The 12,223-nt window shown below is 39.6% G+C and overlaps 1 protein-coding gene across 1 annotated transcript in view; it reads right to left on the reverse strand.

Moving 5' to 3' along the window:
- lars2 (leucyl-tRNA synthetase 2, mitochondrial) overlaps positions 1-12,223 on the reverse strand; it is a 65,837-nt gene that overhangs the window by 37,580 nt on the left and 16,034 nt on the right. Inside the window, exons 4-7 of the mRNA XM_041793109.1 lie at positions 3,633-3,724; positions 3,487-3,547; positions 3,303-3,392; positions 2,845-2,988 (exon numbers count right to left, since the gene is read on the reverse strand). Of these exons, the coding sequence (XP_041649043.1) occupies positions 2,845-2,988; positions 3,303-3,392; positions 3,487-3,547; positions 3,633-3,724 (387 nt within the window). The remainder of the gene's footprint in view (positions 1-2,844; positions 2,989-3,302; positions 3,393-3,486; positions 3,548-3,632; positions 3,725-12,223) is intronic.

Below are 12,223 nucleotides of genomic sequence, written 5' to 3' on the forward strand. Positions count from 1 at the left end.
ACGGTAACAGCTCATAAGGAAACAGGCTGGAACGACCTGACAGCTAAACTGACGGCCGCTGAATAAATGTTGTCTGAGGTTAATGTTGTCTAACGGGCTCGAGCATAAGGGGAGATGTACACGCGAGGAAATCACAGTCCAATTACAGCGCAGCACTGTTTTTTTAATTTGGCAGGCCATGCTTTGCCACGGTCTGCCTTTCTCTCACTCCTTTTCCCTAACACCTTTCTTTTCCTTCCCTTCTTCCCACTTCTCTGTTCGTCAGAGCAAAAGAAATTAAAAACACAGGAACACATTGTCACAGTAGGCTGCTTCCACCTCCGCTCACACCTCTGACACGGACAAGCCTGAAGACTTCAGCACCGCTGCTAAATCCGGGTGACATCTGACCTGACTGTGGACATAGACATGGACAAATGTGCCAAAGAAATTAAACTGAGGTCTCAGCAACTTTGAACAAACATTGGAAATCATAGTGCTTACCATTACTGTTAGCATCATTTAAAGCACAAAGACATTTGTAGATTCATTTCATGTCCCCCAGACAACTGTTTTTAAAGTTAATTTCAGCACAGTATGAAAATTCACTCTCTGAGACTTAAACCTTGTATATTCTTTTCTATGCTCATGGTATTAGCTGGAATACAATTTATACAATGACAAATACAGCTGAATTTATTGGTAGATAAGCATTTTTGTCAATTAAAAGAAAAACAACTTATCTATTTACGTCATTTTTCAGGCAAAGAAAGAAGTGCTGTTTCTGGTTTATGTACTTTAACATGAAGATGTCTCTGCTTTTTATCTCTGAAAACAGACCAGCTACAGTTAAGAGAGACAACGGCATCGCTTCCCTGATCCAGTTCTAGACACTTAAGATAGGCTTGAAAAATATGTAAATAAATATAAAATAAATACCCTTTAGCCATTTTGGCACATTCTGTAATTTAATTATAATGTTGTTTCAAGAGGTTTTTAGGCCCCTGGCATGATATTTGGCTATTTGATGCATTTTTATGGCATTTTGAAAAATTCATTCCAATTTGTATCCAATGCCTATAATGCACTGTGTGCAAATATAGTAACAAATTTACCCTTAAAGACAAAATGGACACCATTTCCATTATAACTTGTTTTTTTATACTGGAGCAATCAGAAAATAAAAAAAATGCACTTCAATATTTTATTTTCTTTTACAGTATTTTAGTCGAGAAAAAGAACTAAGTTTAAGAATACTGTTTCACCTCATCCAACCCCCCCAAAACCCTATTTTTATACCTGAGACTTGAAAATGTTTCTGTCGACATGGGAGTGTAAAGTCCTTTACATTTTTTAAATGTGTAGTGTGTAAGATTTAGCCTAGTAGCATTTAACAAAGCAAACTTGGTATAAATGGATCATGACATTTATGAATAAGCCTCTCTAAATTAGTGTTTAATCACCTGACTGTATAAATTTGCTTTATCTTTATTAACTTAGAAAAAAACTTTTATTCATACATGGTGAGGGTCCCCTCCATGGCTCCGCCATCTTAGAGTTTTGATGTCACCTTGGGCTAGAAGACAAATCCAACATTTGTTTTGCAAGTTTTCTCACCAAATTGATCTAAATATCAACAAAAACTTGGAGATATAGGGCACGGATGGCCTAATAGTTGGGTCATGCCCCATGTGTGCTGGTGGCCCAGGTTCTAGTCTGGCCTGTGGCTCATGTCCCATATATCTCTCCCTCTCTCTGTCATCCCTATGTCTGACCCTATCCACTGTCCTTCTCTCTTAATTAAGGCATATAAAGCCCAAAATCTATATTTTAAACAAAAAAAAACTTATAAGTAATACTAGTTAATATATATTATCGAGAAGTCACTTTTTTAAAAAGGGTGAAGTCAAACACCCTTTGGGTTTATAGTTCTCAGCTCCGTGTTCACACTGACAGACTGGTGCTTCCTTTGGCTAGCCTTATTTTAATTACAAGGTGCAAACATGTTTCATAAATGTATTTTCAAATGAACAGCACCACCACCTTGGTGGTGGCCATGGCACCATGTGGCAAAGACAAACAGCCTCATCCACTCAGAGATGCTGTTTATAATGACAAAATGCTAGAACAACTCTAGCTGTACAAGAGAACAGCCACAGAAGAACCAACAGACTTCTTAAACCAAAGGTAAGACTTTATCTGAGATACAGAAATCTAAATCTGAGTTACTTTTTGGCCAAATATCTAAACAGTGAAGTATGATACCTACTGGACATCTACTCTGAAGCTGCATATTTCACATTTCATTTCATTTTTTCAGTTTCAGCTCTTGGAGGAGGAAATTTGACATTCATACAAGTTCTTTTTAACTTAAAATAGGATTAACTTCATTTTGAATGATGTATGATTCTACAAAATACGAGAAATGTATTGAGTTTCCCTTCAAGTATCACTCTGTGCACATGCATGTCTAACAATCCAAATGCATATGCAGCATGCATAAGGCATGTTCAGAGCTTCCTGTGGTTAATTCATATGAGTCCAGAGGGGGTCATTTCTCCCTGCAGCAGGCCTGTGTTCTGCTCTCTGCAGAAAAGGTGCAGACCTCTAATCACTCAGCCAGGCAGCCTTGTGGTATTACCCCAACTCTGCTTGTCTCAGCCTAGAGACGCCAGGGTACAGATGATGGCATATGGGGTGCTGATTGCAGGAGCAGAGCGGCAGGGCTGCAGCTGCTGAGTGTTATCAGAGGGGTGCGCTACTCATTTCGACCTGAATTAAGCTGCTGGTCAGCCAGTCAGACGCCACTTTGCACTAACACACATATTCAGGTCATTCTCATGCACACGCTCCAAAGAACCGTACCTTAGCATAGTTTGTGGTCTTGATGAACCATTGTGTGAGCAGCTTTTGCTCCACCAGGGCGCCAGACCTCCAGGAGCGACCATTTTCATCCACCTGCTCATCAGCCAGCACCGTCTGATCCACGGGGTCCCAGTTCACCACAGCCTGGATCCCAAACACACAAAGAGCACACAAATGAAAATGCATACACACACGCACAATTGAAATTATAAAGCAGAGCTTAGAAAGTAGGTTGAATTTAATAGACAGACCAAAGGCTTATTCAAGGTCGTCCCATTTCATTAAACATAATCAAAGGGGCTTCTCCTCTTTTTCAATTCTTCATTTTCTTCCAGGAGTAACGGCTGAGCTGCCTCAATCATTTCTGTCACTGTCAGGGACCTCAGACCCAGAGCAATCACATTTTTCCTTTTAGAAGGAAAGCAGGATAAGCACTTCAGTTCAAATACTGTTCATACCTCTTTCTGATATGCCAGTCCTGCTTCAAAGAGCTTGATGAACAGATACTGGGTCCACCTGTAGTAGTCTGGGAGACAGGTGGTCACTTCCTGTCAGAAAAAGTCACAGACAGGTCACCGACTTAACAAGGGAGCAAACCAAACCTAAAGCTGTCAGAATCTCTGCATGAGTTTTTCTACTCACTCGGTCCCAGTTAAAGCAGAGGCCAAGGCTGTCCAGTTGCTCCCGCATGGACTGGATGTTACTGAGGAGATGACACAGAGACGATGTTAGGGTGCACACTGTATAAACAAAGATGGGTAAATAAGCAGCTATGATACTTTTTGTACCTTTTAGTCCACTCCTCTGGATCCAGACCTCTCTCTATGGCTGCGTTTTCTGCTGGGAGACCAAAAGCATCCCAACCCATCGGATTCAACACCTGTGGATGCAGTAAGAATATCTGTGTTAGTGGAGTAATCCAAGAGAAAAGTAAAGTGAGTAACACCTGGATATACACAAAAACAGAGAAAGATATAGCAATCTCTGCTCGTGAAATGCGAAGGGTTTTTGCTTTGCAATTAAGGTTTTTATCAGCACAAGTGAGAAACTTTTGCTTTATGATGATTTTTGGCTGACTGCTGAAGTCATCCCTACAGATGGCCCTGTCTGTATCTGAGTGAGCGAGTGACAGTACTTTCAGAGTCACACCATAAAGAGTTGGGTCTAGTTGTACTGAAATCCGTCGGTAATGGCTGCCTCTACTGTGGTAAACAGAGCCATACATACAGAGTTGCACTATGGGCATGGTTTAGTTGGACTGAAAGCCCTCTAATGGTTGCCTCCACTGCTGTAAATACCTCAGATTTAGTTTTAGCACAGTGTCTGTTTTTCTAGAACTGGGCCATGTTTCTGTATGAAATAAAAAATAAAAACAACCCTAAAAAATTTGCATGTGTGATTAGCTCGCTATTAGCCATAGCTGCACTTTTGTCATAACTGGATTTTTCTTATGAAAACAAGCACAGACAGCAACACTGAACATCTTCCGTGCTTCTGCCAACCTGCTTCGGCGTGAGAGTGTAATAGTTACGAGGAATGATGATGGGCTTGTTGGGTATATACAGGACCTGCTGCTGCAGAAGCTGTTAGCTCAGCAGTTTTATCTGGACTGGACCACTTTCTTGTTCAAACCAGAGCAGAGAGCCACACCAAAAGTTTGTCTTGGCAGCAAAGATGTTTTTGCGCATCTCCAGTAATGATGTGTCCCCTCCCCACACAAAAGAGCACAGAATAAAGGAAGGATATTTTCTCCTCACCGTTCCACCACAGCCAGCAACATAAAGACACTTCCTTGTTAACAAAGGCTATGGTTGACTCGATGTTACGTCTAGGTGCACGTCTTACTGTGTGCGACTTTTAACCAGTTAGATGCGATAAAAGAAAAACAGGAGGGGAGGGGGGATGATGTTGCTCGGAGCTCTGTGCATTCAGTCTCCACAGAGAGAGAGAGAGAGAGAAAATGACTCTATATAAATTTAAGTAACCAGTAACAATACATTCCTAATTAATAAGGACTGGATCCAGATCTCTGAGAAAAAAAAAAAAAAAAAATCCAGAATACTCATAGTTTCCTGACTCGCCTTCAAATCTATTTTAGTTAAAGCTCCACCATTAACCATCTAAGGCAGCAGTAGCCTGCATATAACTAGCAAATGCTCACTATGCAATTTATTGCTCTGATTTGCCCATCATGAATGTGACAGACAGAATGTTCCTCCAATCACTGTCTGAAGATTTCTGAAAAATTCTGCCCCTCCTAAACTTTTTTTCTATGGGAGCTTTTCCAGATGATTGCCAAATATATTCATGCAATGGATATGAGTTGATCTGGCGTGTCAGGTTGGCTGTTTCCTGCCAATAGTGCTTCATGTCATAAAGGGGACATATGCAAAAATCACTTTTTCAGGCTTTTCTAACACAAATATGTGTCCCTGGCCTGTCCACAATCCCCTCAAGTACCAGAAAAATACATTCCCTCTCCCCCTCTCTTTCTCCACCTTTCAGAAAATGTGTGCTGAAACAAGCCGTTCTCAGATTTAACATTTAGTGACCTCAACAGGGGCCTAAGCACCTGCCCCCAGGTTTGGTTGGCCCTCCCCCACTTGGAGGAAAGGTCCGCCCTCCTCTACTGATCCTCTCAGCTGTCAGCTGAGATGTTGGATAGCTCAGTGGTTACCCTGCTGACTACAGTCTGGGAGATTGATGTTTCGAATCCCAGTCTAAACTTTGGAAAAAAATCATGAGTGCTGCATCCATTTCCTGAGAGGGGTGTGGTCTGGGGGCGGAGTCAGGCAGCTCATTAACATTTAAAGCAACACACAGAAACGGCTCGTTCTGATAAGGGCTGAAACAGAGGCGTTTTTAGTCACGCAAAAATCCAATACTGGAGTGTTTTTTCAGCAACAAACTTTACAGGGATGTTTTGGGGACCTCTGAGAACAATTTAAACTTGTTTTAAAAGGGTAAAATAGTTCCCCTTTAAACTTTAAGGTCCTTCAGTTCTCAAGCCACAGACATTAGGGACAGCACAATTAATAGAGGAAATGACCACCAGTATTAAAAAGATGGAGAGATATGGAGTAGGAGGGGTAGCTCTGGCTTGACTTAAGAGTTATATTAGTAACAGGATGCAGTTTGTTCAGATAAGGCACCACAGGTCTAAATACCTAAGCATTACTTGTGGTGTCCCACAGGGGTCTGTACTGGGACCCAAATTATTTATCCTGTATATAAATGACATTTGTACAGTATCTAAAATATTTGTTATTTTTGCAGATGATACAAATATTTTATGTTCATGTTATGGGGTTTATGTTATGGGGAGAACCTGCAGCAGCTTTAAGAAGTGGTCAAAAAAGAATTGAATAAACTTAAATGTTGGTTTGACAAGAATGGGCTGTCTGTAAATGTAAGTAAAACTAAGGTTATGTTGTTTTGAAGGAGAAAAATAGAAATTCAGTTGGAAATTGATACTGTAAAGGTCGAAAGAGTGTATGAGATCAAGCTTTTGGGTATTTTAACAGACCACAAGCTCTGCTGGAAACCACACATAAAATGTTTGTGCACCAAGATCTGAAGAAGTATTGGAATAGTGAGTAAAACCAGATACTACATACTACTACTACATACTAAATCAACGTTACTCACTTTATACTGCACTCTGATTGAACAATATCTGTCTTACTGTGTTGAAGTATGGGAAAACACTAAAGCAACCTACAAAAGTTACGCACATTGCAAAAGAGAGTGATACAGATAATAAATCATGCAGGATATCATGGTCATACTAACCCTCTATTTTTGAAGTCAAAGCTACTAAACCTTAAGGATTTGATTAAGTTTAAAACTGCACAAATTGTACACAAGGCAAAAAACAAAGTACTGCCAGAGAACATATTACGGCTGTTCTCAAGCAGACAAGGGGGATATAATTAGCGAAGAGAATTGAATTTTGAACAAACTGCAGTCTGAACAGCTCTTAAAAGTATGTGTACTTCAGTTTGTGGTGTAATCCTTTGGAACAGCCTTGGCACTACCCTCAAAATGTGACAATATCAGGAAATTCAAATCTTGTTACCAAATAGTCTTAATAGATCACTACAAAGAACAAGAATCTGGTAGGTAGGCGGGGGATGAAAAATATGTTTGTTTGTATGTAGGTATGTTTGTGCTATTTATATATGTATAGTTATGTATAGTGCTTCACAAATTTATTAGACCACCCTAACCCTAACCAAAATAAGGTTTATGCCACAGCTGCCCTAAATTAACAGCATTGGTAATTACCAAAATCATTTTTTATGTTTCTGCGACGGTTAATACACCAATATGTTCTTTAAGCTCTTTAACCCAAATGATATTTTCAATGCTAAAATATAATTATCATTGTCATCCATGAATTTTAAATTTACTGATTTACAAAAACCTGAAAAATTAGTAAAGCACATTATTATTTCTTGATTAATATGTCAAATTATAGTTATTTACTTGCATTCCTGTACAGAAAAATTTGTTTTAGTGGTTGAATGTTATGCTTGATTCATTTCTGACTTCTCAGAGAAGCCCAGTGAGCCGTGTCAAATTTGGGTATAAAAAGATGAATTTAGTTTGAAATCTCTCATTCCTCTTCAAAATGGTAAAATGTGGAGAGCTCAGTGAAAATCACAGAGTCTGCATTGAAGCATTTCATGATGCTGGATAGTCTCTGAGACAAATAGGAAAAGACAAAATGTTCTCACAGTGTGGTCAAGTATGCTTTGGAGTCAACTGCGGAGACTGGTACTTGCAAAATGTGCCAAGGAAGAGGCAGGAAACCAAAGTTAACTGAAGCAGATGTCAGACACCTTACATACTAGAGACAGAAGGAAGACGACTGCTGATCTTCAGGCAGAGATGAATGCTTCTAGATCAGAGTCTGAGAAAGTCTCCAGAATGACCATAAGCAGACAACTGACACAACAAGGCTTAAAGGGAAGAGCAGCTGCTAAGAAGCCATTATTGAGGCCTGCAAACATCCAGAAACGCCTCAGATTTGCCAGGGAGCACAAACACTGGACTGTTGATGACTGGAAGATACTCTGGATGGAGGAGTCCAAGTTTGAACTCTTCAGTCAGCATCATCGTGGTTATGTCTGCGGAAAAGCTGGAGAATGTTTTGATGCCAGATGCATTACACCCACAGTGAAACATGGTGGAGATTCCATTATGGTATGGGGTTCCATTTGTGGATACGGTGTGGGCAAATTAGTGAAAATGGACGGTATCATGAACAAGAATGTCTACCACAACATCTTAGTGCATCATGGAATCCCTTCTGGACTGAATCTGATTGGTCGTGGGTTCATAAACCAACAAGACAATGACCCCAAGCATACTTCAAAGCTGTGCAGAGACTATTTGACCAAGAAAAAGGAATCTGGAGTACTGGAACTGATGGACTGGCCGAGGCAAAAAATACGGATTTGAATCCTATTGAACAAATCTGGGATTTACTAAATTAAAAGATTGAGCGCACAAAAGTTTCATCTGAAGCAAGTCTGTGGGAACAGCTAGAAACTAACTCAATAACAAAAGAGACAGTCGAAAAGCACATAAAAACAATGCCAGCAAGAATGCAAGCTGTAATCAAGGCCGAAGGAGGCCATAAAAAATATTATTATTTTTTTGGTTATGTGTGAAAAAGGACTATTTAGTTGTTTCAGTTTGTTATTTTACAAATAAATAACAATAACATTTTTTGTTTTAAACAAGCTTTTGAACGATTTCTAAAATATTTATGTTTTCTTGTTTTTATGACAGGTGGTCTAATAAATTTGTTAAGCACTGTATGGCTGTATGATTATTTACTTGTGTCCTCTGTATTGATATGACTCAAACTGGTTGTTGTGCAACCAGCATGAGTGAAGCTTGTTGTTTGCTACATAGATGTTCATACATCAGGTGCTGAATTCTTAAAGTGACTTAATATTGAAGGTAAGGGCAGGACTAGACAAGCTTTCAGCTTCCTTCTGCTCCTTCTTGAACACCTAATTTGTGCTTACCAAAGGTTGAATTTATGATGTATAGACTTTCAAGACTGTGACTTCATTTGCTGTGAAGTGAAAGAAACAGCAGCGAAATCGAAGCGTTTCAGGCGGAGGTTAAAATAAGGGCTTTTCAGGACGCCAGTGTGAGAAACATGAGCAGTTTTTTTGAGCTGTAAACCATGTGAAGCTACTACGTGGGTATCAGAGAGATGGTATAAAGCCTTGAAAAAAAGGCATAATACCCCAACTTTAACACATTATTTCCCACTTAAATCTCTCCTGTCAAACAATTGGCCCTGTGACCACATGGGAGAAGAGAGACAGCCCCACCTATTCAGACACAATGCTGTACTGTCATCATAAGAGTACAATCCAAGCAAAATCCAACAAAGTGCAAATATAAGTAGAAGAGATTTTGTTTGGTCTAAAATACTTAAAAGAAATAAGAACCAAACTGTCGTTGTGCAGCATATTTGAATGGAGATCAGTCCAAAATTTTCCGCTTGGTCAGAATAAAAGCTTAAAAATTGTAAAATATCAAGATTTCTCCCACAGACACAGGTGTAGTCTAAGTTTTAGGAAGCCCTACCGGACAAAGATGACTTCAGGTGTTTAATCTGCATTTCAGGTGAGAAACATGGTACTTTTCCACAGCAGCTGTCCAAACATCCGACTAGTGTGAAACATTGCTAAAAAAATCACTGTGACCTGTGAATGTTTATTATCTATGTGACAAATTAGCTAAAATGTAGGAAAATTTGGATTTTGAATTGCTGAAAGTGTCTGCAGTGAGAGGGTTTGTTCAAACAGCAACAGAAATATCAAAAATACTCCACAGTGGGAGGTAATTTATTCAGTGTAAAAGCATTAGGCTCTCTGTATCTGCAGCCAATGTTGACCTCTATAAGATAAAGTGTTTTTCCTACTGTTTTTCCCCATTACACTTTTGGTACACAACTGCAGCTGTTATATAATGTAACACAACTGAGAGCAAGGTGAAGCTTTGAATGGAAGCAGAGGATGTGACATCAGCACACCTGTCGGCCTGATGCTAATTAGGCTACTTGCTAAGTGGTTTTACACATTTTACTATTCAAAAAGCCATAGTCTGCTGTGTCGTCCTCCCCCTCCGCCCCTCTGTGAGACGTCCCCTCCATTCATCTCTTATCCCTTTAGCTCCCAGAGATGTTTACATCCGCTCACTGAGACAGAAATGAGATGAAAGCACAGGAGTGGAAAGCGTGAGTTAAGTCAAGGAGAAGCAGGGTGACAAGGAGTCGAGGACTGGAGAGGATCATCCACGGACTCTAACGGGGCTGATGTTTCAGATGATTTGGTATCCTTGGTAACTGCATGGGCCTCATTTGTGAAGCTGAGTGCTGGTTGGTATGAGCTAAGAGCGTTCGGTAAAGCAGACAACAGTGATGGCTAAAAAACAAGATTGCCAACAGAGCAGGATAAACATGCACATCATTAGGCGGGAAACACTACTACAATGTTTATTTAGCATCAATACTCCATTAGAGTGAGACAGCATGTTACAGAGAGCGGCTCTGACGGACAAGCTGAGTTACTGAGCTAATTCTCAAAGTTCAAAGAGAGCCACAGAGGGAAATTATCTTATCACTGCAAATACCAGTTAGCAACCTGTTTCCACAGAGACTGGTGGCTCATTTCAGAGCCTGAGTGACAACAGGCAGATGAAGAAGGACGTGGGTGTCAGAGTGGGAACATTTTATGACAATCTGTCCACTGTAATGTCGAGAAAGTCTGTGCCAACCTCAGACAGATATGTCAATCAGTAGCTACGGGCTCCATGAACACAACATGATGGACACAAGTGGAGGGAGGCTGGCTGATTTTTTTTGTGAATGTGAGACCACATGAAAGTGTCCACCCACGCAGCTCCAGAAGCTTTGCTTCATTAGGGCACTAGAGACATTCAACTACTGCATTTGTGGGTTTTCTCATCTTGCCAAGTGGTACAAACACAACTGTGCTAATTGGCTAAATGTTTAATTTGCTAGACAAATTTAAAGATGATGAACAAACAAATGTAGCAGTTTTGTCAGCACAATCATACCACAGTACCTATGTGTGCATAAAAGATTACTAAACAATAGATTAAAAAAGTGGATTTCTCTCAAGGAAATGTATTACTTTAACTTATTTAATTCATGCCAAGAGTTTGGGCAGAGGATTAATACCACTTTTATGTCTCTCTAGGGGCCATGTTTAATCACAACATCGTAGCTCCTTGATGATATTTTCAGAGCCCACTGACTGCCACTGCCTGTGTTTCCACACTGCTACCAACTGAACGCCAAGCCCTTCCTGTACACAACTTAATGATACCTTCTCACTTATTTACAAGCTCCATTTGAAGGCAGCAATATGTCTGCATAGCAAATTAGTAGCTAACGCCAACAGCTAGCTTAGAGTTGCACTATGACTGAAAATGGGGAAGCAGCTAGCATGACACATCAAATCTTCCTAGAAGCACCTTAAAAATTAGCATGAATGTTTTGATTTTCTAATCCATACTAAGCATAAAAATGACAATCTAGTTTTATTAAAGGTTTGTTTTTTTCAACTACAGCTAACTGATAACCTATAATGTGTGTCAAATCAAATACGACTGTTAAGTCTGAAATTTGGCAGCTATTTTCACTCACTATTGAATTCATTGTTGTTTTGTTAGCATTATTTGCCTCATTTAATTGACTTATATTGCCTTATATAGCTTATTTTTTATTAAAATATGTTGCTGTAACACTTTAGCCAGCTAGCCGATGCTAACATAAGCTTGCAGGCTAGCATACAAACAGTTCATGCCACGTTACCAGTATGGTGTTTGTTGAGGACGCAAAGTGTCCATCATTCCAGACTCAATACTTGGACATTTTTGAGTGTTCCAGTGGTACTGCATTTGAGTGTACTTCTCAGCTGAAATGCACTTTGTGCATTGATGTACTGAAAGTTTTAAGTATTTAGCACAGAAGTATGAGATTTAAGACACAGTGCTTGCTAGTTGTTACGCTAGGCTAAGTTAATCATCATTGTGTCTGAAATCACATACTTATACAGTAGCCTACATTTAAATGCAGAACAGGGCACTTAATCACAGCAAGATTGTACTGTCTCAAATAGTACACTAGCAGGAATGATGATGGTTTAACCACCTCTGCTTCTTTGAACTTGTTTTTTTAACAGCAGACACCTAGCAGATGTTAGACGATTATAATTCAAATTCGACAGCTATTTTCACTCACTTTACAGTTCATGTAACTTGTATGTTATGTTAACAGTATTTGCTCCAATTCAACAAACAAATTTTGCATTTAATGATGAAA

The sequence above is a fragment of the Cheilinus undulatus genome, linkage group 8, assembly GCF_018320785.1.
Source record: "Cheilinus undulatus linkage group 8, ASM1832078v1, whole genome shotgun sequence".
NCBI classification, from domain to species: Eukaryota; Metazoa; Chordata; class Actinopteri; order Labriformes; family Labridae; genus Cheilinus; species Cheilinus undulatus.